Below are 23,715 nucleotides of genomic sequence, written 5' to 3'. Positions count from 1 at the left end.
TTGAGGTGGGTATGCCTCCTTGCCCAATGGGTTGGCATACTTGCGCTCGGTCGATCAAGGGGCATGCCCACATTGTCACCTAGCCCGATCGGGCGCATTGTGCGCAGCGACAGCAATCTCATCATGAGTTCCGGAAAGAGATCAAAATTAAGATATGGGATACGAGCGAAGTCATTGTTTGTGTCACGATGGACTTTTCAATTGATCGGTCCTGCACGTCGACGAGGAGCTGGAGGCCTAGCAGCCACAGCTCAGGCCGCCCTTTCGCCCTGCATGAAGCCTCTTACGCGTATGTGACAAACATCTGCTCAAAGCCAGTGACGTTCCAGACCCCAGTAACGGTGTTGAGCGTCAGGTTATTTGGGGTTGTGGGACCACGTTGGAGCGCCCCACTCTCGACATGACCGCCTGAAGCAACTACAGTTCCGTTCGTCCTTTCCAAATGGTTGGCACCAGCCTTGACGGTGAAATTCGCAAGGCTGATGTCGAAGGGGTTGCGAGATGCGACGGATGGAGAGCCTAGACGTCGTCAGCATGTGAGTCATGGTAAAGGTCATCATGTCTCGACTTACCGTAGTACTGCGCATTGAGCTCCTCGGGCGAGATGAACAGCTCGTAGTATCCTCTGTAGTAGCCTTCAGTCCACTGAAGCTCTCTGTTATCGCGCACAAGAGCTGCGGAGCGGTCGCTCGAGTTTGCGATAGATCTACCAGCGCCATAACCGCTGGAAGAGACGGCCGTGCCAGCAAACTCGACGCCAATGGCACCAGCACCAGTAGCTTGATCATATGGAGTCTCATCAAGCCAAACCAGATCAGACACCCAGTTGGCATGAGAGTCGCCAGCCAAGAAGGCAGTGTTCGGGATCTCGTTACTGTACAGATGATGAAGAGTGCGGTTGCGGTTGGCGGTGTATCCGTCCCACTGATCGGCGTTCAGCTCGTTGCTGTACACTGCGCTGTTGTTCATTCGGGAGAAGATGATCTGGTTGCCAATGATCCTCCAGGTAGCACCGCGTTCATGCGACTCGGAAAGCTGATTGTAGAACCAATGTTCCTGGCGGCTACCCATGAGCGAGCGGCCAGCGTCATCCTTGAGATCCTCGATGTAGTCGTCGTTCCAGTTGAGTGTCGTAATGGATCGGTCGTAGTTGCGGGTGTCGAGCATGATCAGGTCGAAGAGTTTGCCCATCTTGAAGTTGCGCCAGATGCGGAGGTTGTCATCCATGTCGACCTGGCGAATACTGCCGTCGTCGTTAGCGACATCAGGAACGGCCAAAGCGAAATACTTACGGCATCCACTCGAAGTAGGCGCGGACAGCGTTCATCTTCCTGGAGTCAACGCTCACTCCTCCGAACTTCTTGAAGCTTTGTTCAGTGTTGTTCATGCCGCTAAAGCCATCCCGATAACCGTTGTTTGCAACCTCTGTCCATCCGTTAGTTGAGTAGAGGGGTGCCATGCCACACAACATACCATGGTCATCCCATGTCGGAATCCAAGCAAAGTTCTGGTGAGCAAGGCGAAGGTCGTCATCAGTGCGATACTGGCCAATCCTCGTTCGGTAGTCTTTGAGACGAATTAGTAGCTGTCAGATCCAATGATCAGTTGCCTACGAACCGTAAAGCGTGACGATCTCCCGCGACGGGTTCGTGGCGCGCGGGTCTTGGCCGAGCTTGCCCTTGGTCGACTCATAGATGTAATCACCAAGATGAACCTTCATCTCCTGATTAGCAGAGTCAAAAATGCGCGTAGTCATCATACTTACGAAGAAGTCAACTTGATCTTTCCTGGCAGCATTGCCGTACGCGTTGAAGTAGCCGTTCTGCCAGTTGGAACAGGAGAAGATTGCAAGACCAATTTTGGAAACATCATCGTTTTCGTCAGGGCTGGTCTTAGTTCTGCCGAGTGGGCTCTTGTTGGAGCTACCACAAACGTTGAACTGGTAGTAGTACTGGGTGAATGGGGACAGGTTCTTTGCTTCGATCTTCTCAGGGTCAGCTTATCACCCGACATACCCCTGGCTTAGATCTTACCTTGACGGTGAAGTCGATGTCGGAAGTGGTGTATGCTTGGCCTTGATCGACGATGCTGGAGAAGTTGCCGTCGGTACCAACGCGGTAGTCCACGCAAATAGGGTTTGGTGAGGCCTTGATGTACTTCTCCGTCTCGTGGTTGTAGAAGGCTACATTACCCGTAACAGTCACGTTCGATCTGTCGTTCTCGAGAGATGGCGCAATGCGTGTCCAGAGAATGACCGAGTCGGGGTAAGGATCTCCAGAAGCGACGCCATGCGTGAAGCTTAGCTGAGCCGGATCCCACGGAGTCGCCCGCTTGATGAGGCTTCTCTTCGCGACCTTCGGCACATCAATGCCAAGGCCTTCGTGTCGGCGAGAAGGCGAGTGGTAATTCAGGTTGCCATCGAAAGATGCACACACGAGCGAGGCTAGAGGCGCCGCTGCAAGAAGGATTGAAAGCATTGCGAGGATCGAAGAAGCTTCGGTGGCTCTCTTCTTAGTTTTCAAAGTCCGGAGACTTCAGAAAGCTTAAGTACTTCCATCGCACTTCAACGTGCCGTCCTTCGCGTACGATTTCATCGCCTTCGTACTACTCCGGCCACCAACATTACCGCATCGTGCATTCAGTACAGTTCTGACAGCAGCTGTGGCCAATCGCATAGAGTGCATTGTAAGTGTGTAAAAGAGTGCCTGTTGATCGTCAACCGCGACATATGCACGATGCGCATGTGCCGGGAGGATGAGCTGAGATTGGCCGAGCGCGACTTCATCCCGCTGGACAGGCTAGCCCGTTGTGGGGATATGCAGCGCGTCGAACGTCGTTGATCCTGGCATGACATACAGTGCGTGAGGAGTCAACGCGACGATGCGGAACTGTAAGGCGCAGTCTTTGGGGTGACAGGAGAAGAGGGGTGGAGGGTTACTTGGCTTTCCAGCTCCCAGTCGGCGGAAAAAGATGGCGCTAAGATTAGAAGGGTTTAGCGCCAACCGTGCCGCATGCTAGCCCTGGAGAACTCCATCGTCCATTCCTTCGACACCCACCCCGTCTAGCTTTCCGGAGAACTCCTGGAACTCTCTCTCCTTCCTGACCTACACTTGCTGTACGTACGAGTTGCAGTGCAGATCTTGCCTTTCTTTCGATGCCCAATTTTCCGCTTCTAAAGTGCTTGCTTGCTTCTCTATCTTGATTCAACCAATCATTGCATCGTTCACACCCCGCTGTACACGTTCCCGTGTTATCCACGTTGCATCGTCGGAACTGCCATTCGCGCAAGAGCTATCACGGCATCGCTGATGTCGTTGTACCTATACCGACCACGGAATGTTTAAACACGGAACATTACTGCTGCGTGGGAAGCCCCCCGGCTTGCCTAGACCCTTCACGCTATGCAATGCGGTACCGCTTCATAAAAGTACCAGTCCCTGTCTTCTTCCTGGAGTTCGTATGAAGCACACCATCTTCTCCAGGGAGGTGTATCAGCCTTTACCCTTTTCCAACCGGCGTGAGCTCCGGGACTATTACATTACGAAAGAAATGAAGACTAGAACGATCTACCTCTGCGGACCCAAGTTTGCCATTGAGCAGGATTATCGGCGATTATTAGAGGATCATGGCTTGAACCCGGGGATGACTCTGTCGACCTATACCTGGAAGGGGTTGACTAGAGGGGTTTACGCAGTCATGCCTACTGTGGAGGATGCGGCCCGAGCCGTCGCAAAGGTCGAAGGTGCACTCCTTTTTGACACCAAAGTCCTTGTTTGGCCCTATCCTGATGAAGGATTCTTGGACTCCAAAGTCTATCAGTTCGAGTGGGGCTGGTATGCTACGAGTGGGCCAGGCATCGAGAATATACGGTTGCGTGCACCTTTACTGTCCCCACCGGTCGATATATTTAGGCCGATTAAGGAGGGTGCGTTCTGCCTCCGTTGTGAAAGCAAATAAGCGTTGACTAATTTGGTTCAGCCCGCCAAGTAGTTGTGAAAAGTTGTCAGGGGTACTTTCGCGGCGTAAAAGCCAGGGACTTGCAAGTGGAAGTTTATAATCTGTTTCATTCTTTTGATTTGGAGTGCTTTGAGATGAACAAGCTGACATCGGGGGAATGGTTTATAGTTCTCAATTTCGTTGATGCTGAGCAAGCAGAGATTGCTCGAACGACGTACAGCACGTATACGTTACCGAGCGGTAATCGAATCAAGTGTGCATCTAACAGGGTGCCGAAGCGCTTTCTAAAAGATATGCCCTGGGAATCCAGTCGGAGTGAAGGGTGAGTCTCTTACCCGCACAGTTTTGGCCGCGATACTAATGGTGTCTTCACCAGGCGTGAGTCCCACTCCGAACGAGGTCTCGTCACGGGCAAAAACCTCGAGCATGTAAGCCATCATCCTTTTACTGTCGCCGCTCTTCAATACAGCGAAGTGGACATTGCTAACCCAAACAACAGCTGCAAGAGGATGTGTTTCGCAAGTGGTTGTTGGGCAAGAACGATCGAGGTCTCTGGGTTCCTGGGTATGTTCATGACAGTACAGCTGACTTATTCGTGACTAATGGCTGCAACAGGCACAAACATTAGACAAGAATTTATATGATCTCCACAAAGATAACACATCCCATCTAATCAACCTTATAAACAAGCTTAACACCCGAAACCTTTCCATCCTTCAAATCCTGCAACCCCTGCGGCACACCCTCCAACCCACTCCTCACCTCAATCGGATGCGTCTTCAGCTTGCCTTGGCCAAACCACTCCTCAGCCTGCTTCCAGAACCTAGCGCCAAACTCGTAATCCTCTTGACTAGCGCCAACCTTCTCGCTGTACGCTTCACCCAGCGCCGTGTAAGCAAACGTGAACTTGGTCTTCACATCGCTCCTCGGGTAGTTGTTCACTGGCAGGAGAGCAGACATGTGGCCGCCGGTGGAGCTGATAGCCGCAGCGGTGATGTCGAATGAGTTTCCTTCGGCGATGCAATCGAAAGCCAATTTGAGCTTGTCGTTGGTAGCTTCGCGGATCTTAGCGCCTACATCGGCGTCTTTGTAGTTGAAGACCTGGTCGGCGCCTAGTTTGCGGAGGAGGTCGAAGTTGTGCGGTGAGGATGTCGCAATGACTTCGCAGCCTGTGTGTTTTGCGTATTGGATGGCGAGGGTGCCGGTTGCGGTGGAGCCGCCGTAGATGAGAACGGGGGTTGGTGATTGGACCTTTGCAGGCGGGAAGGGTAGGCCGAGTTCTTGGTAGAGGCCTTGGGCTACGGTTGTGACGCCGACGCCTAGAGTGGCGGCATCTTCGAAGGACATGTTGGAGGGGATCTTGAGGTTGATTCCAGTCTTGGCTTTGACGTGCTCGGCGAATGCGCCGTTGGAGTGGTCTGCTGGGTCGCCTGGGATGTGTTAATAACCAGCTGCATTGTTGTTCAATGGTCGTCGTACCTCCGCGAACAAATCCAGCAATGCGGTCTCCAACCTTGTAGTGTGTTACATCCTTGCCAACTTCCTCAACTTCACCAGCATAATCGCATCCAGCAATAGCACCCGGCGCCGCGGCCCTATCGATGTTCTTCCAATCCGTCGGGTTCAACGCTACAGCTTTCGTCTTTACCAGGAGCCAATTCTCAGCGGGGAGCTTAGGGATCGGGACGTCATTGCGCAATTCAGATACGCCTTCAGAGACGTGAACGACTGCTCTTTGTGTAGACATGTTGCGTATGTGAAAAGAACTTGGGATTCTGGTATGTGAATTTCGAAACTTGGTTAGATGGGTGAAGATTGTTCTCATGGTTTATAAACCTAGACTGATTGAGATCCATTTCTGCTATGATGCAAGATGTACTAGTGGATTTGTAATGGGAGGGGACTACCGCGTCATGCAGCCTTCTTTAGGACTACCCGTGGACGGGCGGAGCGGAGTATGTTCGGCGAATTCTGTGGAGCATGCTGAGTATACTGGAAGGCCAGTGAATGTTGATTAATTGTAGTGCGTCGTGACATGGCATGCTATGGGCCGGTATGGCATGGCATTTGACACAATATGTGTGTGGTGAGTGCCGTTGTAGCAGTCGCTGACAGGAGTGTGATGGTCCAAGCTCGGACTGCGCTAACTTTGGCGCAAGGGTCCAGCATCGCGACAGCTCCACGCGTAGCTTTCCTACTCTATCCCCAGCATATACAATTGTCCTGAAGCTTGTCAAGTGCATAAACTCCGATTGCGACCATGGACGAACCTCAGCGACCGCCAACGCCTGATGACGAAGACATCAAGCTCAACTTCTTCCCCGACCCCCCGCCTTTCTACAAGCACTTCACCACCGAAAACCTCGCGCGACTCAAGGAAATTGAGAAGGAAGCCGCGCCCGAAGATGACGAAACGAAACCTTCGCCCTCGCATCCTGCAACAAGACTCACTGCAGAGCAAATCCTCGCCCTACCAACCGAACTCCGCTACCTGATCCCACCCGAACCACCCGCCGACGATGCCGAATTCCACGTCTTCGGCACAAAAGAAAAGGCAAAGGGCAAAGATGTCTTCCAGCAAAACATGGACTTCATAGCCGAGCAGCTGAAATGGCAAGACGTCTTCCCAGACTGGTCGTACGAGCAACTCTACCCTTCCTCCTCCACCGAACCCACCACCGACGACCCCTCCGCGCAACAGCCTACGGCGAACAACTCTGCGTCTCTCGACCGGCAGAACTACCTCTTCAGGTTCCTGCGAAGCATACTCATGAGTTATATATCGCTACTCGGCATCGTGGCAGCGAACCCGACGTCAGAGCAAAAAGACCAGAAACTCAAGGATATCATGACGCTGGTCGCGAATATGCATGCGCTTATCAATGAGTACCGGCCGCATCAGGCGAGGCAGACGCTGATTGCGAAGATGGAGGAGCAGGTGCGCAAGAAGAGGGAGGAGGTTGAAGGTGTGAGGAGGATGGGGGAGAAGGTCAAGGAGGTGCTTGCTGGATTCGGTGGGGTTGATGGAGAAGACAAGTCGGGTGATGGGGGTGAAGAGACTATTGAGGATGGTATGAGGGCAAGGGATGAGGACAGAAGGCGCGTGCAAAGGGGCATGTGGGAGGCTATTGGTGAGGTTGTGGGATAAGACGCGTCATATCAGGCAATCATCACGACGAATGTTAATATTACACAAGGCAGCGGAAGCTGGTGTCTGCTGTCGGCTCGCGATCCCCACACGAGATCTGCCCGTACCTGTGAAGCCGGCACATGATGCGTCTGCCGCATCAGCGCAAAGAAGCATCAGAGTATCTTTGATGGACGCCAAAGATGTATGAGCTCAGACCGACTGCGCCTAGTATACATTGCAAGCAAGCAGCCACACTGCTGGGGTCTGGCATAGTGCTGGACGTCTAGTCATGGATTGCTCTCAGCCATATCGAGAATATTTACACCCACCATGGTCCTTTCTTCCACATACGACCATAGGATCATGAAAATTAGGCTTCCCGTCCGCTCAGCCATATACAAGCATGATACCGGCGGATTAGTAGTTAGGTGGGTGACCACTAGCGAATCCCCGCTGTTGTATGTATTTGGTCTTTTTTGCCAGTTGCACCATCTTTTTGCTACTCTGGCCATGACGTCATGGCACTTGCCGTCCTGCAGCCTTCCAGGAACACCAATCCAGAACCTCCCCAGGGCTGGCCTACGATCGTTCTCAGCCACGTCCAAAGCCACATTTTTTTACTGATCAGCTGTTCCTCCGTCGTTCATCTCATTGTTTCGGAACTTCCCGCTGTCGCATGCGCCGGTTAATGTTGTGCTTGTGACACCGACGTAGGGCTGAACGGATCCCAAGGTTGGCACGCGCTCAGCCCTGGTGCGCAGACCGCCGAATACTCGATAAAGAAGGCAACCACAGCTGAGCTTTTTGGCAAATTCAGCCCCTGACCGACTGTCCTTCAGCCTACAAACGCCTAGAGATAAGCAAGTAAGACGGGGAGGACTGCTATTTATCCACACGCGACCGCGTCGTTTTCATCAACTCTCTACGCGCTTCTTTGGTTTATCAACTCACCTTTCGTTAACCTTCTGGTCTGCGCTGCGCGCAACTTTTCCTTACCAACTCTTCGCCATGCCTTCCACGACTTCATTAAGGCCAAGCAAACGCCTAGCCATCTTCTGCGACGGAACATGGGTAGGTCGCGAAACCCAAGTCGAAGACGCGCCTCCAAGCAACATCCGCCAACTCGCCAACATGGTCGGCGAAGTACAATACTCTACCGACGACAAGACAGCCGCAAAAGTCCACCACATCAAACCGCACAAGACAACCACCAGCAGCTCGACCCCCGACATCATCGCCGGCTACCAGGAAGGCGTAGGTCTTAACAAGACTTTCCTGCAATATATCTGGGACGGCGCAACCGCCTCCACCATCAGCGACGAATGCATAGCCGTATACCGTTTCATCGTCGAAAACTACACGCCCGACCATGAGATCTGGTTATTTGGATTTAGCCGCGGCGCCTTCACCGTGCGTTGCGTCGCCGGCATAATAAACAACTGCGGCATAATAAAACGACTCCCGTCATACTCCGACGCCGAAGTCCAACGTCTCTGCTACGAAGTCTTCCGCACATACCGCAGCAACCTCCCTGTTGACGCCCCCAAAAGCGAAGAATGCCAGAGATGGAAAGGCCTAGGCGATAGAGTCTGGCAGGTCAAACGGCCAATCCGTTTCATGGGGATTATAGATACAGTCGGCGCACTTGGCATCCCGCGCCTGAATGCCGGAATAGGATTCGACTGGTCCCCGTTCGAGTTCTTCGATCAAACCGTTTCCAGCGTCGTGCAACACGTGTATCACGCCCCGTGCCTGCACGACCGTCTGTGGATCTTCCAGCCTTGTCTCGTGTATCCCAACGAAGACGATGAAGAGGAGAAGGACAGAGCGGTGGTAAACCAACGCTGGTTCCCAGGTACCCACTACGACGTCGGCCGCATGACCTTCCGCTTCGTGCGACAAAGCCCCGCGAACTGGATCGAAGATGCACTGGGCTGGTTGCCGAATCTCCTCTCGCGGACTATCTATCCGAATGAAGTGCTTAGCGACGCGGTGTTGCGGTGGTTAGTACAGGGAGTACGGGATGTAGACAACGACTCTGCAACGCCGTTGATGCCTAATACCGAACAACACATCTCCATTCTCAGCACGCGGCTTGGCGAATCCTCGTTAGCATTGCCAAAAGAGCCTGCAGCGCCGAGTGCACGCACAGGAAGCGGCGATATCTACGGCGACGTCCTCGCCTATGCACCCGGGGGCGTGCTCTTCAGTGCTATTCAACGGACCTCCCGCTCCATTACTAGTGCTCTAAACAACATCTTCCCCCAACTCGGTGATAACCTGCAGGGGCTACTGGGTATCAAGACGCTCGTCGGTATTCTGACGGCGACGGCGGATCGACGCATACCGGGGACGCAGGCGGATGTGTATCCGTATATGGAAGAGGAGAGTGTGGTGGTTGAGGGGGGGAGGGAGGTTAGATTTAAGGTGGAGGAGTTGGCTAGACTGAATGAGAAGAATGAGAGGGGGGTGTTGAGGTATCCGAGTCAGACGCTTGAGGCGTTTTTGTTGTGGAAGAGGGTTTTTGGGAGGGAGGAGAATGTGTGAGTGAGTGATAGTTTGGTGATGAGGGGTCTTCGGCTTTTTTGTAGATATTGTGGTGGTGGTGGTAAGGGTACACATTGTTTCTCAATTGGCTTCAATATAGCTTGCCTTTACTTGCTCTTGTTCATCTGGAAAGCAGCTTCATTCGAAAACGCCTTCTTATCGACGACTTGATCCCTAGTAAAATATCTATTAGGTCCCTTCTATATTCTGAGCATTTACATCATCAACCTTAAAAAGACTCCGTCATCATCATCATCAACAGACCCACCACATCCCCGATAAAACACGATAGAGGCAAGACTTACTTCTTGCCACGGCCTCCGAAACCCCATCGGATCTGATTTGCCCATCTACCCTCAACACCAAGGTCATCAGCGCACTGCCAGACGAAACCAGGGTTCTTCTGAAACATGCGCCCGATGAAAGCAACGTCGAGGTTATCGTTCTCCAGATACCCGTTCGCTTGCTTGCCATCGGTGATACTACCCACGGTGCCGACCGCCATCTTGTCTCCCACCTTGTCCTTGACTGCCTTGGCAAACGGCTCTTGGTACCCGGGTCCACCGTGGATATGCTGTTTCTCGTGGAGACCACCGGATGAAACGTCGAGCAAGTCTACGCCGCGATCGGCGAGTATCTCAGCGAGTTTGACGGTCTGGTCGACGGTCCAGCCCTCGATGCCGGCTTCGTCAAGCCAGTCTGTGGCACTGATACGCAGGACGAGCGGCATATCTTTCGGGATCGTCTTGCGGGTGAGATCGACGAGTTCAAGGGTGAGGCGCGTGCGGTTCTCGAAAGAGCCGCCGTATTCGTCTGTGCGGTGGTTAGAGGCGGGGGAGAGGAAGGTGTGCAGCAGGTAGCCGTGCGCGTTGTGGATTTCGATGGTGTCGAAACCGATGTCTACGGCGCGCTTGACGGCGTCGACGAAGGCTTGCTTGAAGGCTTCGATGTCTTGTTTTGTCATCTCCTTGGGTGTGCAGTGCTTGTCGTTGAAGGCGATGGCGGAGGGCGCATACACGTTGTCGGGCCAGCCGTTTAGTTCCTTCGTTGCGATGTCGCCTTTGCTGAGCCACGGGGCGACGGTGCTGGCTTTGCGGCCAGCGTGTGCGAGTTGGATGCCGATCTTTTGGCCTTGAGAGTGCGCAAATTCTACGATCTTGCGGAGAGGCTCCTTTTGCGAGTCTTTCCAGAGACCGCAGTCTTCGGGTGTGATCCTTCCTTCGGCTTGTACGGCGGTGGCCTCGACGAACGTCAGGCCGGGACCGCGCTGGATGATGCCGCCCAAGTGTGTGAGGTGCCAGTTTGTCTGGTGACCGTCTTCGGCGGAGTATTGGCAGAGAGGGGAGAGGGCGAGGCGGTTCTGGATCGTCATGCCTCGGAGCTTGAGGGGCTGGAAGAGCTTGGGGATCTTGGAGCTGCCGTCGAGCATGCCAAGGGCTGTTCCGGCGACGGGCTCTTGTGCGGGAGTGAAGTAGGGAATCTGGATGGGTCAGCTAGGCAAAGGTATGGGGCTTGGATGTATGCATACACCAGGAGCGGCCTTGTTCCTCAGCTCATCGTGCTTAGGGACTTGTTCGCTATTCTTATCCTCGGGGATATCCTTTGCGATCGCATGATGCGAGTGCGGCTTGTCGGTATCAGCCTCGATTCCCATTATGGCGGTTGTTGGTATGTAAAATTGGATGTGTGAAGTGTGAGGAGTATTATGTCGAGAGTCGGAAGCTCAATGGATATGGAAAGCGGAGGATGGGTGGACAATGGCATCTTTATACGCTCCTGCCATTCTTCTCGAAAGTACCGGCATGACGTGCATGTTTGGACATTGTTACCATAGAACCCCAGCGGCGGGGCATCTTTGGCGCCCCGCCTTCCTCGTTCGGCATGGCTCGTCGCTAGCAGCTCATCATTACGCTGCGTCCTGATTTGTAAGACGCACGTTGTCGCATTCACCGATAGGCGTCGGGTAGTCGAGTGTGTTGTTGAGGGCGCGCGTACCTGAGCGATGGTTTACTGTTCTATGGTCGAGCCAGTCAGGAGTTCGCTGGGAAGCTTAGACATGCGCTGACAGAGATAGCCGAGTAACATAAGCAATCCTTCTCATGATCTGCATGCATCCGTCATGCTGTACGCTATATAGCCTGGAGCTTGTTCGCCTCTACTTCGGAATACTTAAGCGTTTGTACCTGTTCGCTACTTACTGAGCTTCACGCAGCATGCCTCAGAAGCTTGGAAGACATTCTTGCATTGCCTTACTAAGCATGGTGATATACCCGGCGGCTACTTGGCCATTGCGACGCGGCTCAAAATCGGCCCAAGCCACGCCGCCGAACTCTACCGCTCCAAGCCATTAGTGCTGGAATCGATTCTGTCTCACCGACTTCCCAACTCAGTATACCAAGTCTTTAACGCTGGTATTGACCCTGCTAAATATGCGACAAGCATAGAGCGTAGAGCTTCGTCAACCATGGCGTCTTGTCAAGCTTTCTCTCGTGCGTGTAAGCACCATGTGTGACATAGCCTGTTCAGCTTTGAGCACTACCCAACCAACGCACGCGTCGCGCACCATCAAGCCTGCCCGTCCAGTCTCGGAGGCCAATTGAGCGCTCGATACCCAGATCCATATAAGTCTTCCGGGTCATTATGCTCGATGACTGGTACCTTCGGATACATGAGATAGCAATCGGGTTGAGCTTCAAGATCAGGCCTGTACGTCTCCATCTCTTTCTCTGGTCGAAGCACAGCATAGCTTCGTGTCGCGAACCCATTCTCAACACCGTTACACTTCATGTATGTATTCCCTACTCGCCATTCGCTTTCGATATCCGAGTCCGCCATATCATATACGTCCTGTGCGAGGTCTACCGGCGGCTGGACGATGCGAAATCCCTCCAGCTCTTCTTCCCTCCGCAGAACTTGCTCTACCAGATCACGGGGATCTTGATTGCGGCGCTGAGTTCGCATTTGGTAACCGTGATCAGGGAACGGTCTCGGGAACCTGACCATCATAAAGTTCAAACTTTTCATATCATGTCGGATGGACCTCAATGACCAACGGATTCGTTGGTATGTGATTTCTGTCGTCAAGGGACCTTGGATGAACACGGAAAGGCGTTCGAGGTTCGGAAGACTTTGGATGGCTCTAGCGATACTGGGGCTTGACCCTGATGTTGTGAAAGTCTCAATGCTCCATGGAGATGGTAAGCCGTCTGCCCCGGCATACAAGAATTGATGCTGGCCAAGCTCGCGGAACTGGAAGTGAATGTGCAATGAGCGAATTTGGGATAGGTGCGATGCAAGAGCAGCCCGACGGAAGTCAATCAGAACCGTGTTGTGAAGCATCGCAAAAGTGTTCGATTCGTAGAGCACACCGATGGTTTCTCGATAACTAAATGGAGCTTTGTTAGTTGCAAGGCTGGATTCTCGCACGCGAATGTCTCTCTTACACTAGCCGGCATGACTGGAGCACCGCCAATACGTTGGTTCTCTCACGCTTGCCGTGCAGGTTTGCAGCGTAGTTTGTGTGGACTGCCTGGACGACCGCTGGTGTGATGTTCGAGACTTCGCCAGGGCCCACATCCTCCAGGAACTCGTAGGCGATTCTGCCGTTCCTGTAGTACAACGCGATGTGCTTTTCGCCTAACAGATGTTTCCAAATGATGGAACGTAGCTCAGCCGGCAAATTCAAAAGCTTGCTCTGCGATTGAGTGTCTGCTGAGTCGTCGCGCGGCGATAGTGGGATGTACGGAGGTTCTGGGTTCACCTTCTCAGAAGTGACACTGTGAGGGGAGCTCGGCCAAAGGCGAACGCAAAGGCAAGCCGCAAGATTCCACGGAAGACAGATGAAGAACCGTGCAGCGCGGCGCCATTGAGCTGCCTTACCCGTCCTCCTCGGCCGATTGTTAATGTCGACAATCTGCATAATGAAGATGCGATGGGACGGTTGTGCATGCGACAATTTGGAAGCTGCCGTCTAGAATGTGGCAATGCGGTCAGCTGGCGGGCTATCCAGTCACAGCGAGTTACATGTTGCTGCCTGCAGGACTTCAGGGCTCAACCGTGCCGCATGCGGACGTATGACCTCTGCAACATCGTCGCTTCTGGTTCTTACTCACTCCAAGATACTGGAGCGGGACAGTACTTTCAATCCGACGTTCAATCCGGATACCACTGCCTGCTCCTACTAATCAACATGCAGTCTCACCACGCGCCGGACGTGGCCATCGTACCAAGCCTGGGAGAAGAACAAGAACACCGCGCGCATTCACGGGTTGCGCTCTGGACACACGGCATGAGGGGCTTTCTAGACAAGAAAATTCGACTCGCAGATAGAATCCGTGAAGAGCTGGGCGAAATGATGGAAGAAAGACGGCGGAAAAAGGACGCGGAGAAGGTGCGAAAGTACAAACCTTTTGAGCTGCGCGCTCGCAAACGTCCCACACAGGAGAAGAGCCGTCTTCTCAGTCTACCAGCTGAGATCCGGATCATGATTTGGGAGTATGCCATGACTGGACAGTTCATCGTACTCTATCGAAAGCGGGGCAAAGTCACGTCTAGTGTCTTCGACGGCCATGGCACCACGAGTGTCAACAATGCAACTGTCTCGATCATGACCAGCATAGCCATGTCTAAAGAGGAATCAGGCGCCATGTCTTTGCCTCTGACTTGCACTACCACGTGAGTCATTAGGCATAGCGACCTTGCGGAAGCCCACGGACTGACGTATTAGATACCTGGAAACGATGACGATGCTTTATCAGGAAAACACGTTTGTCTTCCTCGATACCACCGTGCTATTCGAACTTTGTAGGGAACGATCCCGGTTCAACATGGCTCAAATCCGCTCTTTACATTACTTCGTCGGCACACGGAAGTTCATCTGGTATGGAGCTACACTACCAGAGCTCGATATGATTTCGTCACCTACCCACGCCGAGAGATCAGAGAGTGCAAGCCAGGTCTTTCATGAATGTCTACCAAACCTTGAACAACTCTCAATATTCCTCTACGGCCCCACCCGTAATGTCGACGACTACACCAATATGCTAGAGCATCTGCACAACGTCTATCGAGACCGAATTTCCATCAAGATGAATGCGTTGGGAGTGAGCGAAGATTATTTATTCCACGATCGTTTTATGCATCCCCATTCCCACGCGGTACATATCAAGATACTGACCTCTTTCTCATGCATTCCATTATTGAAGGGTACCAAGCGTCCGGCATGTCACACTGGACTTCCGCGTAGGGTCAAAGTTGATGACACATCAGTCGACAACTTTACTTGGAGGGCTGAGAAGCTACGGCTAGGATCTTATGATCAAGCAGAGGGGGCAAAGGCTCTGGTGTATGTGGTACTAAAACCCGAAGATGATACAAGGAGGATCGTAGGGCAGTTTGAACCGGCAATACTCTGGGATATTATTCCCGACAGCTAGGGGAGTAAGCAATTACATCAATGCTGACTGGTTGTCTGTGCATGAACCTTCGACTTCCTGTTTTGGGCTCGCATACACGTTGAAGGAGAGTTGGACTGCCGAGTGGAGTCGGATGCATCGGCACTCTCCATCGCCCGTCGATCTGTACCCAGCAAGGCGACGTCAATGCGGACATGACGAAGGCGCCTGCCTGGTCAGGAAGCCCAATGATGCGCATCACGCGTGTTTCGTTTCGAGATGGCTGAGGCTTCAAGGCTGAGGCAGCCGATGTTCCCGATGCTTCCCAAGTAACCGGTCCTTCTGCGCGTGACGTTATGTGGGAACTTGCCGGCAAGGCCGAGCGCCCTTTTGGAAGCTTTGCATGCATGCCTCGGACAGGGAGTGTGGCATAACACGCCGAAGAGCAGGATGATACGCTTTTGTTGCAACCGCCTGTGCCACAGCCACAGGTGGTGCGAGAAGCCTCTCTGGAGGTCAAGTTCGCAGTGGGGCGGTTGTCTACATGGCGAAGTAGAGGCGGCCAAAGCGGTGATAGGGTCTTTGTTAGATGGAATCGCAATTTACCCCACGGCGATTGCGGCGCATGATGAGAGGAACAGGCTAGCGGGCTGCTATCTTGGGCAAGGTGAAGCATGGGGCCAAACAAGGACGGATGTGGCGCCGGCCAATGGCAGGCAAGCCTCAACCCTCCGCCAGCCGCTGCCCTCGAACGCGACCGAGTATCACCTGTTGACGCTCCCTCGACACCACTCGTGGCCGTTTTGTGCTCCATCGACAAACGTAGACGCCTGCGCTGCGATTCACTCACTTGCTCGCGCCATAGCATCTTGTACTCCATTCGTGTTGTGTTCACCTTGCGACTGCCGCTCGACACCCCCTCGCGCCTGCCGCTCCCTGACGCCCGTACCCACTCGTTCACCCCAACTATAGTCGTCGCATTCACCACGGCGCAAAGCCAGCAACAATAGCCCGAGTAACAACAATACCACTGTTGTTGCTATACATATACATACGCAGCCATCGGACACGCCTCTTCCGCTGTCACCGCTGTTCAAGCCTTGCGCATCTCAAACACGCAACGCTCCACCCACGCGCACACGTCTCTTGTCATGCGCACGGCACTCTGGTAGCATTCCGAACACCCACCTTTTTGGAAAGCCCTCCGTCCCCGGCCACCCGCCGCAATCCTCCGCTTGCTTAACAAAACCACCGCCCCTGTCGCTCTTTCCCTCGCTCGCTAGTGGTGAGCAGCCGGCCTGTCACCACCATATCGCGAATACTCACTCGACAACCGAAATTGCCTCCTCCTTTTGGCTACAACAACCAACCCATGTCCTAGCGACCAAGTCACTCCTTAGACGAACAGCTGGACTGCAGGCCACCGTACCGCTGAGCGGATACTTACATATACACATACGTACATACCGACTAATACCGAATCGCCAACATGGGGTGCTGCGGAGACCGCGAAAAGGGAACTACCGTGACGGAGGAGCAGAAGTGGACTTATATCGTAAGCACTTGAGCGCGAATATGGAAGCGCATTGCTAATTGCCCTAGAACTTGTCCGACTTCAAGTCTACATCTTGCCTCGCGCCTTTCTCTTACGCCTGGCTGTGGATTCTCGTCGTCATCTCATGCGCCGTCTACGCCGCCGATGCCTTTACCGCCGTCAACCTCCTCGCTTTCGACAAATGGACGAGTCAGGTCAAGCCTACCGTGCCTTTCGACATTGCCAAATGGATCTTCGCCATCACCATCATCGTCTCCTACGTCTTTCTCGCATACCGATGGATCCGGGCTCTGCGCGTCATGCGGACAGGAAGTGTCACCGAATGCTACCTCGAGCCATTGGCTGCTATACTGCAGAGTATGCGCATCACAAAGACTGGCCAGGGCTGGCGCCGCTTCTTGGTCTTCGCAGAGTTGACCAAGAGTAAGAAGGGTGCCAACTACATCGCTCTCTTCGTATACTTCCAGTTCAAGAGCGCGCTTCTCATCATTGTCGCCCAAGGACCTCGCATTGCCCTCAATGCCATGACTTTATACGCCGTCATGCAAGCGCAGCTCATACCCGTCGGCGAGCACGCGTCAGAAGATCGCTCCAACTTCGAGCAGTTCTTCATGAACATCAAGCTCATGGTCGAGACCGGCAACAAGCAGGAAACAGTCATCTACTTCACCATGTTGTTCTCTCTCGTCATCTGGGTCATCGCTGCGCTGGGTCTCATCATCGCTGGTATCTTGTACCTCTTCTTCCTCTGGCACTACATCCCCAAGGCCGATGGCAGTCTTACCAACTACTGCCGACGCAAGGTCGAGACCCGTCTGGAGCGTATTGTAGGCAAGAAGATCAAGAAGGCCATCGAGAAGCAGAACCAGCAGCTGAAGAGGGAGGAGGAGAGGGCCATCAAGAAGGGCGAATTTGACGCTTCCAAGTCCCGTCCTACGCTACCCAAGCTCGAAGGCGACGATGACGATACATCGACCGTCTTTTCGCTGCAACGATCCGATACGATGCAGACCACCGCGACACTGCCTCCGTATACCCTCGCAAACACACCTTCATACAGAACAAACCCGGAGCGATCGAACACCTCGAACACCTTCAACACCATGAACTCGGGCCGAAACTTGATGAACAAGCCGTCTCTGCCCACGCTAGACGAGCGACCTGGCATGCCAGAGAGGGACGCACAATTCACAAACTTCTCGACTGCCAGCTTCGCTTCAAATGCGCCAATGCTGAACCAGGCAGGAGGTATGGGCAGGTCGTCGCCTGCACCTCAAATGCCACCTCTGGACCGTAACGGCACTGGGTACTTTGGCCAGCAAGACAACCTGCCTTACCAGTCCGACCGACCTTTCACACCAATGTCACAGGGCAGAGCGTCCCCACTCCCACCACGTGGGCCCATGCCCCCTGTGGATACAAGCTACAACAACGGGCGATACGAGAACGATCCTCAACTCATCACTCCCCTCGATGCGCGGAATACACCACAACAAGCTCACCCCAACCGACCGTACCAAGAGTTCAGCCCCTACGACAGCCGGGGTCCTCAGTTGGGCCCGGAGTATGAACTGTCACCTGTCGATGTCAACCCCACAGAAGATATCTCGCAGCACTACTTCTCGGACTCGAACGGACAAGCCGACTATCAGCCACCTCAGATGCCCAGCTTATTAAGAGCAGGCTCGCCTGCCCCATCGCAGCCAATGGGTCTACCATCTCAACCACGCTCAGGTACCGCGCCTCCGCGATCTGGCACTGCACCACCCCGAGCTGGTGTTCCAGCATCACTGCAATCAGCAATCCAGCGTCGTGAAGCCTCGCAACCTTTCCCCAACCGAGGCATGAACGGCTCAGCGCCACCTCAGCAACAACAGCGCAGTGCAACAGCACCTATTCAACAACCAGGTTGGGCTCAGGGACCGCCTGCCCGTAGCTACACACCTCAGGGCCCCGGCCCCCAACGTAGCTACACACCCGTCTCTGGACCCCAACAACAACAGCAGCAACAACGCAGTTACACCCCCACTGCGCCTCGTGGCTACGACAACAGCTACAACTACTGATCTCCCTCATTTCACTTTATCTCATACAACGTTTGGAATCACCACATTTATGCATCTCACGGCGTTCACTTCTACTCTCCATCTGTCATCTTTGTGCCTGAGGCCGCCCAACCCCCATTCTTTCCTTACAACTCTTACATTCATACGCACGACGTTCTCTCCTCCACGCCAATGTGTGAGTGAGGGGAATGTTTAACGATCTTTGTTCTGCTTTCTACTTTCGCTCTTTAGCTTGGTTTCGAGATACCCCCCAACCCGCATGGCTGGCCTCGGACGTCCTTTCGCTCTTTGATTTTACGCGTTCACCTGGAGGATTTTGGTTGGAATGACTTGGTGGAATGATTTATCTGGTTATGTGGAGGGGCTTGTCTCTTGTGATGGATGAGGGGATGAAGAGATGGGGATCTAGGCTTTGGCTTAGACATGTATAGGTAGCGTGGTTGGGTTACATCATCCTCAAAAGTGAGGACTGTCTGCGCTGGGAGAGGCGCGCATACGTGTATTATATACCCACTTCTTTTTGCATTTCGTGGAAAGCAATGGAAACTTGTGCATACTCATATTGAAATTTTCGCTTCACTCTAACCATATATCCTCCCGATCCCGATCATCCGTCATCTCTTTGAAAGCCCGCTCATCCAGATCGCGGAACTGCAACGATCCGATCCGCCGATACACGCTTTCAATCTTCTCTCCCATCTTCATGATTCTCTCTGACTGCTGCAACATGAGTTTTTCGAATGCATCCAGCCGCCATTGTTGTTCTCGAGACGGTTCTACGCCTGCTAGTGCGCTTTTGTAGTCTTGGTACAGCCGTTCTTGCGCGGTGAACCAGGTAGAGTGTGGGACGAGGAGGAGACCCACGCCGGAGTATGTTTGGCGCGCTTGGGGACAAGAAGTTTGGGGTAAGTTGGGGATGTTGGTGGTGTTTGAAGTGGCGGATGTGGCGAGGATGATGAATGCACAGTGTCCTGGGTCGATGCATGTAGTCGCTGGTGGAGTGTCGAGGAAGACATCTAGTTCAATAGCGTCGCTAGAGGTCTCGCTGGAGAAATGGAGACGGTATTCGTCCTCTTGCACCTTCACCAGTCTCCCGACGTTCATGTGAGTCTTCAGTGCCAATGTTCTGCTCTGTAGTACTGGCTCCTTGTCGCCTTGTCTAGTTTCTTCTTTGACTGTGAATCTGACAGCAGCTCCATCGTGATCTGTAATCTTGTATGGTCGTATAGCCAGTCGGTGTTGAGGCACAATAGCACCTTTGATACTTGCCCAAGACCAGCTGGGGATATTGGCGTCTAGTTCCGGCATCCTCTTACATGACTTAGTATCACGCACTCTCCAAGCCAGTTGCTCCTCGAGCGCCTCAGACCACATACCCACAGCGTATTGCTCGTTCATGAAATCGCGTAACAACTTCGCGATACTCCAGATTGCGATCGTCTTGTCACTTTGATTCGTCAGTTCGCATTCCGTGTAGTTTTGTACTGCGGACATCCAGAACGTGTAGGAGCTTTCGTTGTCGATGACACCGACCATGGCATTCGATGGGACGGTGCTTCTGGCTAGCCGTCCTCTCCAATGTCGATCCGTGCTCGCTTTGTGATCGAGAGAGAATGGAAGGCCTTTTGGAAATACCTCGCAGGCTGAGAGCGTACCACAGTCCCAGAATATCTGATGCTTTGTGAAGTGGAGGATGCGAGGAGAGAGAATGCGTTCTGGAAATTGCCCAGGGTCAGCTTCTGGTGAGTTGAGATAGCCTAGTGGCGGAGAATGGATGGAGCGGTGATGGGCTCTGCTTACCTTGGAAGACCCATGCACGGCCATATATCGCGGAGCTTAAGAGTTCTTTCTCCCAAAGGTCTGCCGGAACAATCGTCCAAGTCTTCCCCCCCAGATGATGACGCGCATCAGTACCTTGGTATCTGACCGGAAGGATTTTGTGAGGTGTGCGTTCCCAGAACAAACCGCCGTGTGCATCCTTCGAGTCCGCTGCAACGATATTGCAATGCGAGTAGCGATACACCCTGTGCATGAGATCGGCTTCTTTCGCAAAGTCACCAAGGGGTTCCTGCACGATCGCGAGACTGTCAATCCAAATGTACCGCACCTTCAAGAAGCGGGTAACATGTATTGCGTGTTGAAAGTTACGTGGAAGCTCGTCTAGAGTAATGCCTGTGATCAGATGCTTCGCCATGTTCCACACGGTCGTAGTGAGGAACGGCTTCTCTCGTGGTCCCCAAGCGTGACTCAACGTGCAGTAGGGGCCCTTGACTTTCGTCGTTTTGGTATCTACTAAGCGGATGACATTGTCATCTCCAGTGTCAATGTCTAGAAGCCGCGTCGGTAGGAAGGAGAGTTTGGATCGTTGGTCGTGCCAGGCCTTGCTACAGTCTTGATGATCGCGCATACAAGTGTTCATCCATTTGTTGATCTGAGTCCCTCCACTGAGTTCTGGATCTGTTGTTTCTGGTAGATTCTCAGGCGCAGGCACATACAGATCAGTTCCTGGTAGGAATCGGAAAGACTTGGTTGTAAATTTCGGATGAGAAGACCGAAACCGCAGCATCATCGATCCTCTTAGCTCCCTGCCGCGTGGCAGCGCTCGAAGGGTCCAGTGATACAATGGCCAGTCTTCAGTGTTCGATAGGAAGCGCTCCATGTTGGCGTAGAGCGATGTGCAAAATGTGCATTGGTTTAAAGCGATATTTGCACCATCTATTGAGGTTCGATGTTGGCCGGAGGATACAGCAGACTCTAACACACTGCTGATGCAAAAGTCACATACGCCCATTGGCGACTGTTTTGATGCCGTTTTTGCTTGTGTGACCTTTCTTCTGGGCTCATGGTCCTGAAAGATACCCCGAGACATACTCGGTACATACTCGGCGCTGTTCATTCTGGGAGGCGATTGGACTAGTTCTTCGTCCTTGTCAAGGAATAAAGTCCGATCGTACGTACCCTCCGGCTCGCGGATGCCAAGGCCATGTTTGAGGCTCGTGAGCGGTGTTGGGAGAGGCCTTTCGCTTGCCAATGTGTCGAATGTGCTTCCCAAGAGATCAGGTGTTTGGTCTGATGAGGATGTCTCTTGGAACTGATGTGGTAAGATAGCACCAGGTCTTCCCTCCGCTGTAGAATCGACTCGGCGGCTCGCCCGTTCTAACGAATCATTGTACTTGTCTTTCACATACAGAAGGAAGGCGGGTTTGCAGCATATGTCCACTTTCCGGTCTACTGTGCGTAGATCTGTAAGCCATCCATTTGCTGCAATAAAGACGTCTTCAACCGATCTGGGAAAATCTAAGTTCATGCAAGTCCTCTGAGCAAGACGTATACACTGTTCAAGGTCTTCCAGGGCGATTCCCTGCGAATGATTCTTAGCGGCAGCAATCGCATGTAATGGAGGCAAGCGCTCAGGTTCCGGTTTGCGCTCGATGAAGCTCATCTCGGTGTCGAAATAAGCAATGACATCCCTGGGCAGTCTGTCGTCGACTCGATCTATGCTGAAAGTGGTGATCTCGTCCCGCGTAAAGACATCTTCCAAATATAATAATGCAAGTGTTATGTTGCCACCAGCCTTCGACTCGATGTACTCAACAACGCGGGTTTCGTTTTCTGAATGGATATCGCGATAGTGCAGGCGCAGTCTTTTCCCGAGCAGGCCTTTCAAGTCAAAGTGACCCAACTTAATACTGACATGCGGATAGGTTTCCTTAAAACCACTCACTGGGCATCTGTGGGACTTCTCCAGGTGTTCCTTCTTTTCGCAGTCATAACACAGATCAAACATGCTGCATCTTGAACATTCCCACCAGAGCTCCAAGTAATCCTGCTTGCATTCGTCGCAATCCTTATTGCGGGAAATGGAGAACACTGGAACTCTCCGTGTGATCATCACCTTGAATCCGCTGAGCTCCAAAGCGGATAAGTGTGTATCAACAATCGACTGTAATGCTTCGTTGATGCGATCGTATCCGTCGAGAATGAGAAATTTGCAAGCGCTGGAGGCGAAGTTATTTAGAGCTCCGATCAGCTTCTGTATCCGCTCGGTTCCCGAACTTCCGGAGTAACACGCGAGCTTATATGCTTCGTACTCCGCATTGGGTTCAACACCAAGTTCAAAGTATATGAGCTGGAAAAGATCCTCAATAAACCTCACTGATGTCGACCACACATGCTGTGTGATGGAAACCGATGCGACAGCCGTTTTGATTCCGTTTATGCTAGATGGGAGACGATCGGCAGCGAGAGCAGCTACAGTCGTCTGTCATGGTAAGTACTGTCCTCTACCAGATCAATAGGAGCTCACTTTGCCACAGCCAGGCTCTCCATAGCAATGCAGTTGCCAGTGTTTACTACCCGAAGACCATGCGCAGAAGGCTGGGGATGCGAAAAACTTGTTGAATATGGTGGGATCATATTCGCTGCCATGTAGCGTGTTTCGGCTCAAGGCTGAGTGTGGTACGTGAGTTTGTGGCGCAAAAGGATCTGGAATGTCTCCAGCCGCGGCGTCCGACATTGTCGTAGGCGCCACGAAATTGCAGATGCATTCGCAAAGAAGTTGCCATCCATTAATTTGTTGTTTGAAGGCTGCAGGTGTTGCTTTTGGGAGTGAAGACGGACAACAGGTTCCAGTGGGTCGGCCCCCGCTCCATCTATGTCCGTGCACTCGGCTTATGTCATGCAACCGGTCAATTAGCCTGGCGCGTAATCCACAAATACACATCGTCCTCCACCTCCACACAACCTGTGTGTCAGCCGGCACGTCGCACAATGTAACGCTGCGTTGGTCGACTGCATACAGCACTTTCTTGTTCCAGGTATTCATCAGCCTAGTTCGCGAACTGGCTGCCTCTTCTCTACTGCCCACTTTTGCCTTCTTCAACCTTCTCCCGTTCTAGACAGTTCCGCTCATGACCGCACGAGCTTTCGTCACACTAAATGTGCGCCTCTACCACGCTCACAATTGTTTCTATAGGTGTAGATCTGGGCTCTGTTTGCTTATCGAACTCCAGCGCGGACGAGGACCTTCTATCATCCAGCTTTCATCTACCGTTTGGACCTTCAGCT

General features: G+C 52.9%; 8 protein-coding genes across 8 annotated transcripts; 4 read left to right on the top strand and 4 right to left on the bottom strand.

The window, feature by feature from the left end:
* Positions 1–283: 283 nt before the first annotated feature.
* On the bottom strand, positions 284–2,477 carry J4E85_007512 (uncharacterized protein; the record flags this gene model as incomplete). The annotated part of the gene is made up of 7 exons (XM_051471744.1): positions 284–519; positions 573–1,243; positions 1,293–1,425; positions 1,474–1,566; positions 1,618–1,723; positions 1,766–1,984; positions 2,034–2,477. The coding sequence occupies 7 exons, from the start codon at positions 2,475–2,477 to the stop codon at positions 284–286; spliced, it is 1,902 nt and encodes a 633-aa protein (XP_051324818.1).
* A 2,149-nt stretch (positions 2,478–4,626) lies between these two features.
* Positions 4,627–5,704, bottom strand: J4E85_007511 (uncharacterized protein; the record flags this gene model as incomplete). Its single annotated transcript, XM_051471743.1, has 2 exons — positions 4,627–5,387; positions 5,437–5,704. 2 exons carry the CDS (start codon positions 5,702–5,704, stop codon positions 4,627–4,629), a joined length of 1,029 nt encoding a protein of 342 aa, XP_051324817.1.
* Positions 5,705–6,217: 513 nt separating this feature from the next.
* J4E85_007510 (uncharacterized protein) lies at positions 6,218–7,105 on the top strand (the record flags this gene model as incomplete). Its single annotated transcript, XM_051471742.1, has 1 exon — positions 6,218–7,105. The coding sequence occupies one exon, from the start codon at positions 6,218–6,220 to the stop codon at positions 7,103–7,105; it is 888 nt and encodes a 295-aa protein (XP_051324816.1).
* Positions 7,106–8,095: 990 nt separating this feature from the next.
* Positions 8,096–9,634, top strand: J4E85_007509 (uncharacterized protein; the record flags this gene model as incomplete). Its single annotated transcript, XM_051471741.1, has 1 exon — positions 8,096–9,634. One exon carries the CDS (start codon positions 8,096–8,098, stop codon positions 9,632–9,634), a length of 1,539 nt encoding a protein of 512 aa, XP_051324815.1.
* Positions 9,635–9,935: 301 nt separating this feature from the next.
* J4E85_007508 (uncharacterized protein) lies at positions 9,936–11,288 on the bottom strand (the record flags this gene model as incomplete). The annotated part of the gene is made up of 2 exons (XM_051471740.1): positions 9,936–11,114; positions 11,163–11,288. 2 exons carry the CDS (start codon positions 11,286–11,288, stop codon positions 9,936–9,938), a joined length of 1,305 nt encoding a protein of 434 aa, XP_051324814.1.
* A 2,535-nt stretch (positions 11,289–13,823) lies between these two features.
* J4E85_007507 (uncharacterized protein) lies at positions 13,824–14,360 on the top strand (the record flags this gene model as incomplete). The annotated part of the gene is given in 2 exon segments (XM_051471739.1): positions 13,824–14,308; positions 14,327–14,360. 2 exon segments carry the CDS (start codon positions 13,824–13,826, stop codon positions 14,358–14,360), a joined length of 519 nt encoding a protein of 172 aa, XP_051324813.1.
* A 2,156-nt stretch (positions 14,361–16,516) lies between these two features.
* Positions 16,517–18,648, top strand: J4E85_007506 (uncharacterized protein; the record flags this gene model as incomplete). Its single annotated transcript, XM_051471738.1, has 2 exons — positions 16,517–16,582; positions 16,630–18,648. 2 exons carry the CDS (start codon positions 16,517–16,519, stop codon positions 18,646–18,648), a joined length of 2,085 nt encoding a protein of 694 aa, XP_051324812.1.
* A 576-nt stretch (positions 18,649–19,224) lies between these two features.
* On the bottom strand, positions 19,225–21,307 carry J4E85_007505 (uncharacterized protein; the record flags this gene model as incomplete). The annotated part of the gene is made up of 2 exons (XM_051471737.1): positions 19,225–20,363; positions 20,449–21,307. 2 exons carry the CDS (start codon positions 21,305–21,307, stop codon positions 19,225–19,227), a joined length of 1,998 nt encoding a protein of 665 aa, XP_051324811.1.
* Between the last annotated feature and the right edge of the window lie 2,408 nt (positions 21,308–23,715).

The sequence above is a fragment of the Alternaria conjuncta genome (assembly GCF_024043145.1).
Source record: "Alternaria conjuncta strain BMP 0040 chromosome Unknown scaffold_10, whole genome shotgun sequence".
Classification (NCBI taxonomy): Eukaryota; Fungi; Ascomycota; class Dothideomycetes; order Pleosporales; family Pleosporaceae; genus Alternaria; species Alternaria conjuncta.
This window is presented reverse-complemented; position numbering and strand designations above follow the sequence as displayed.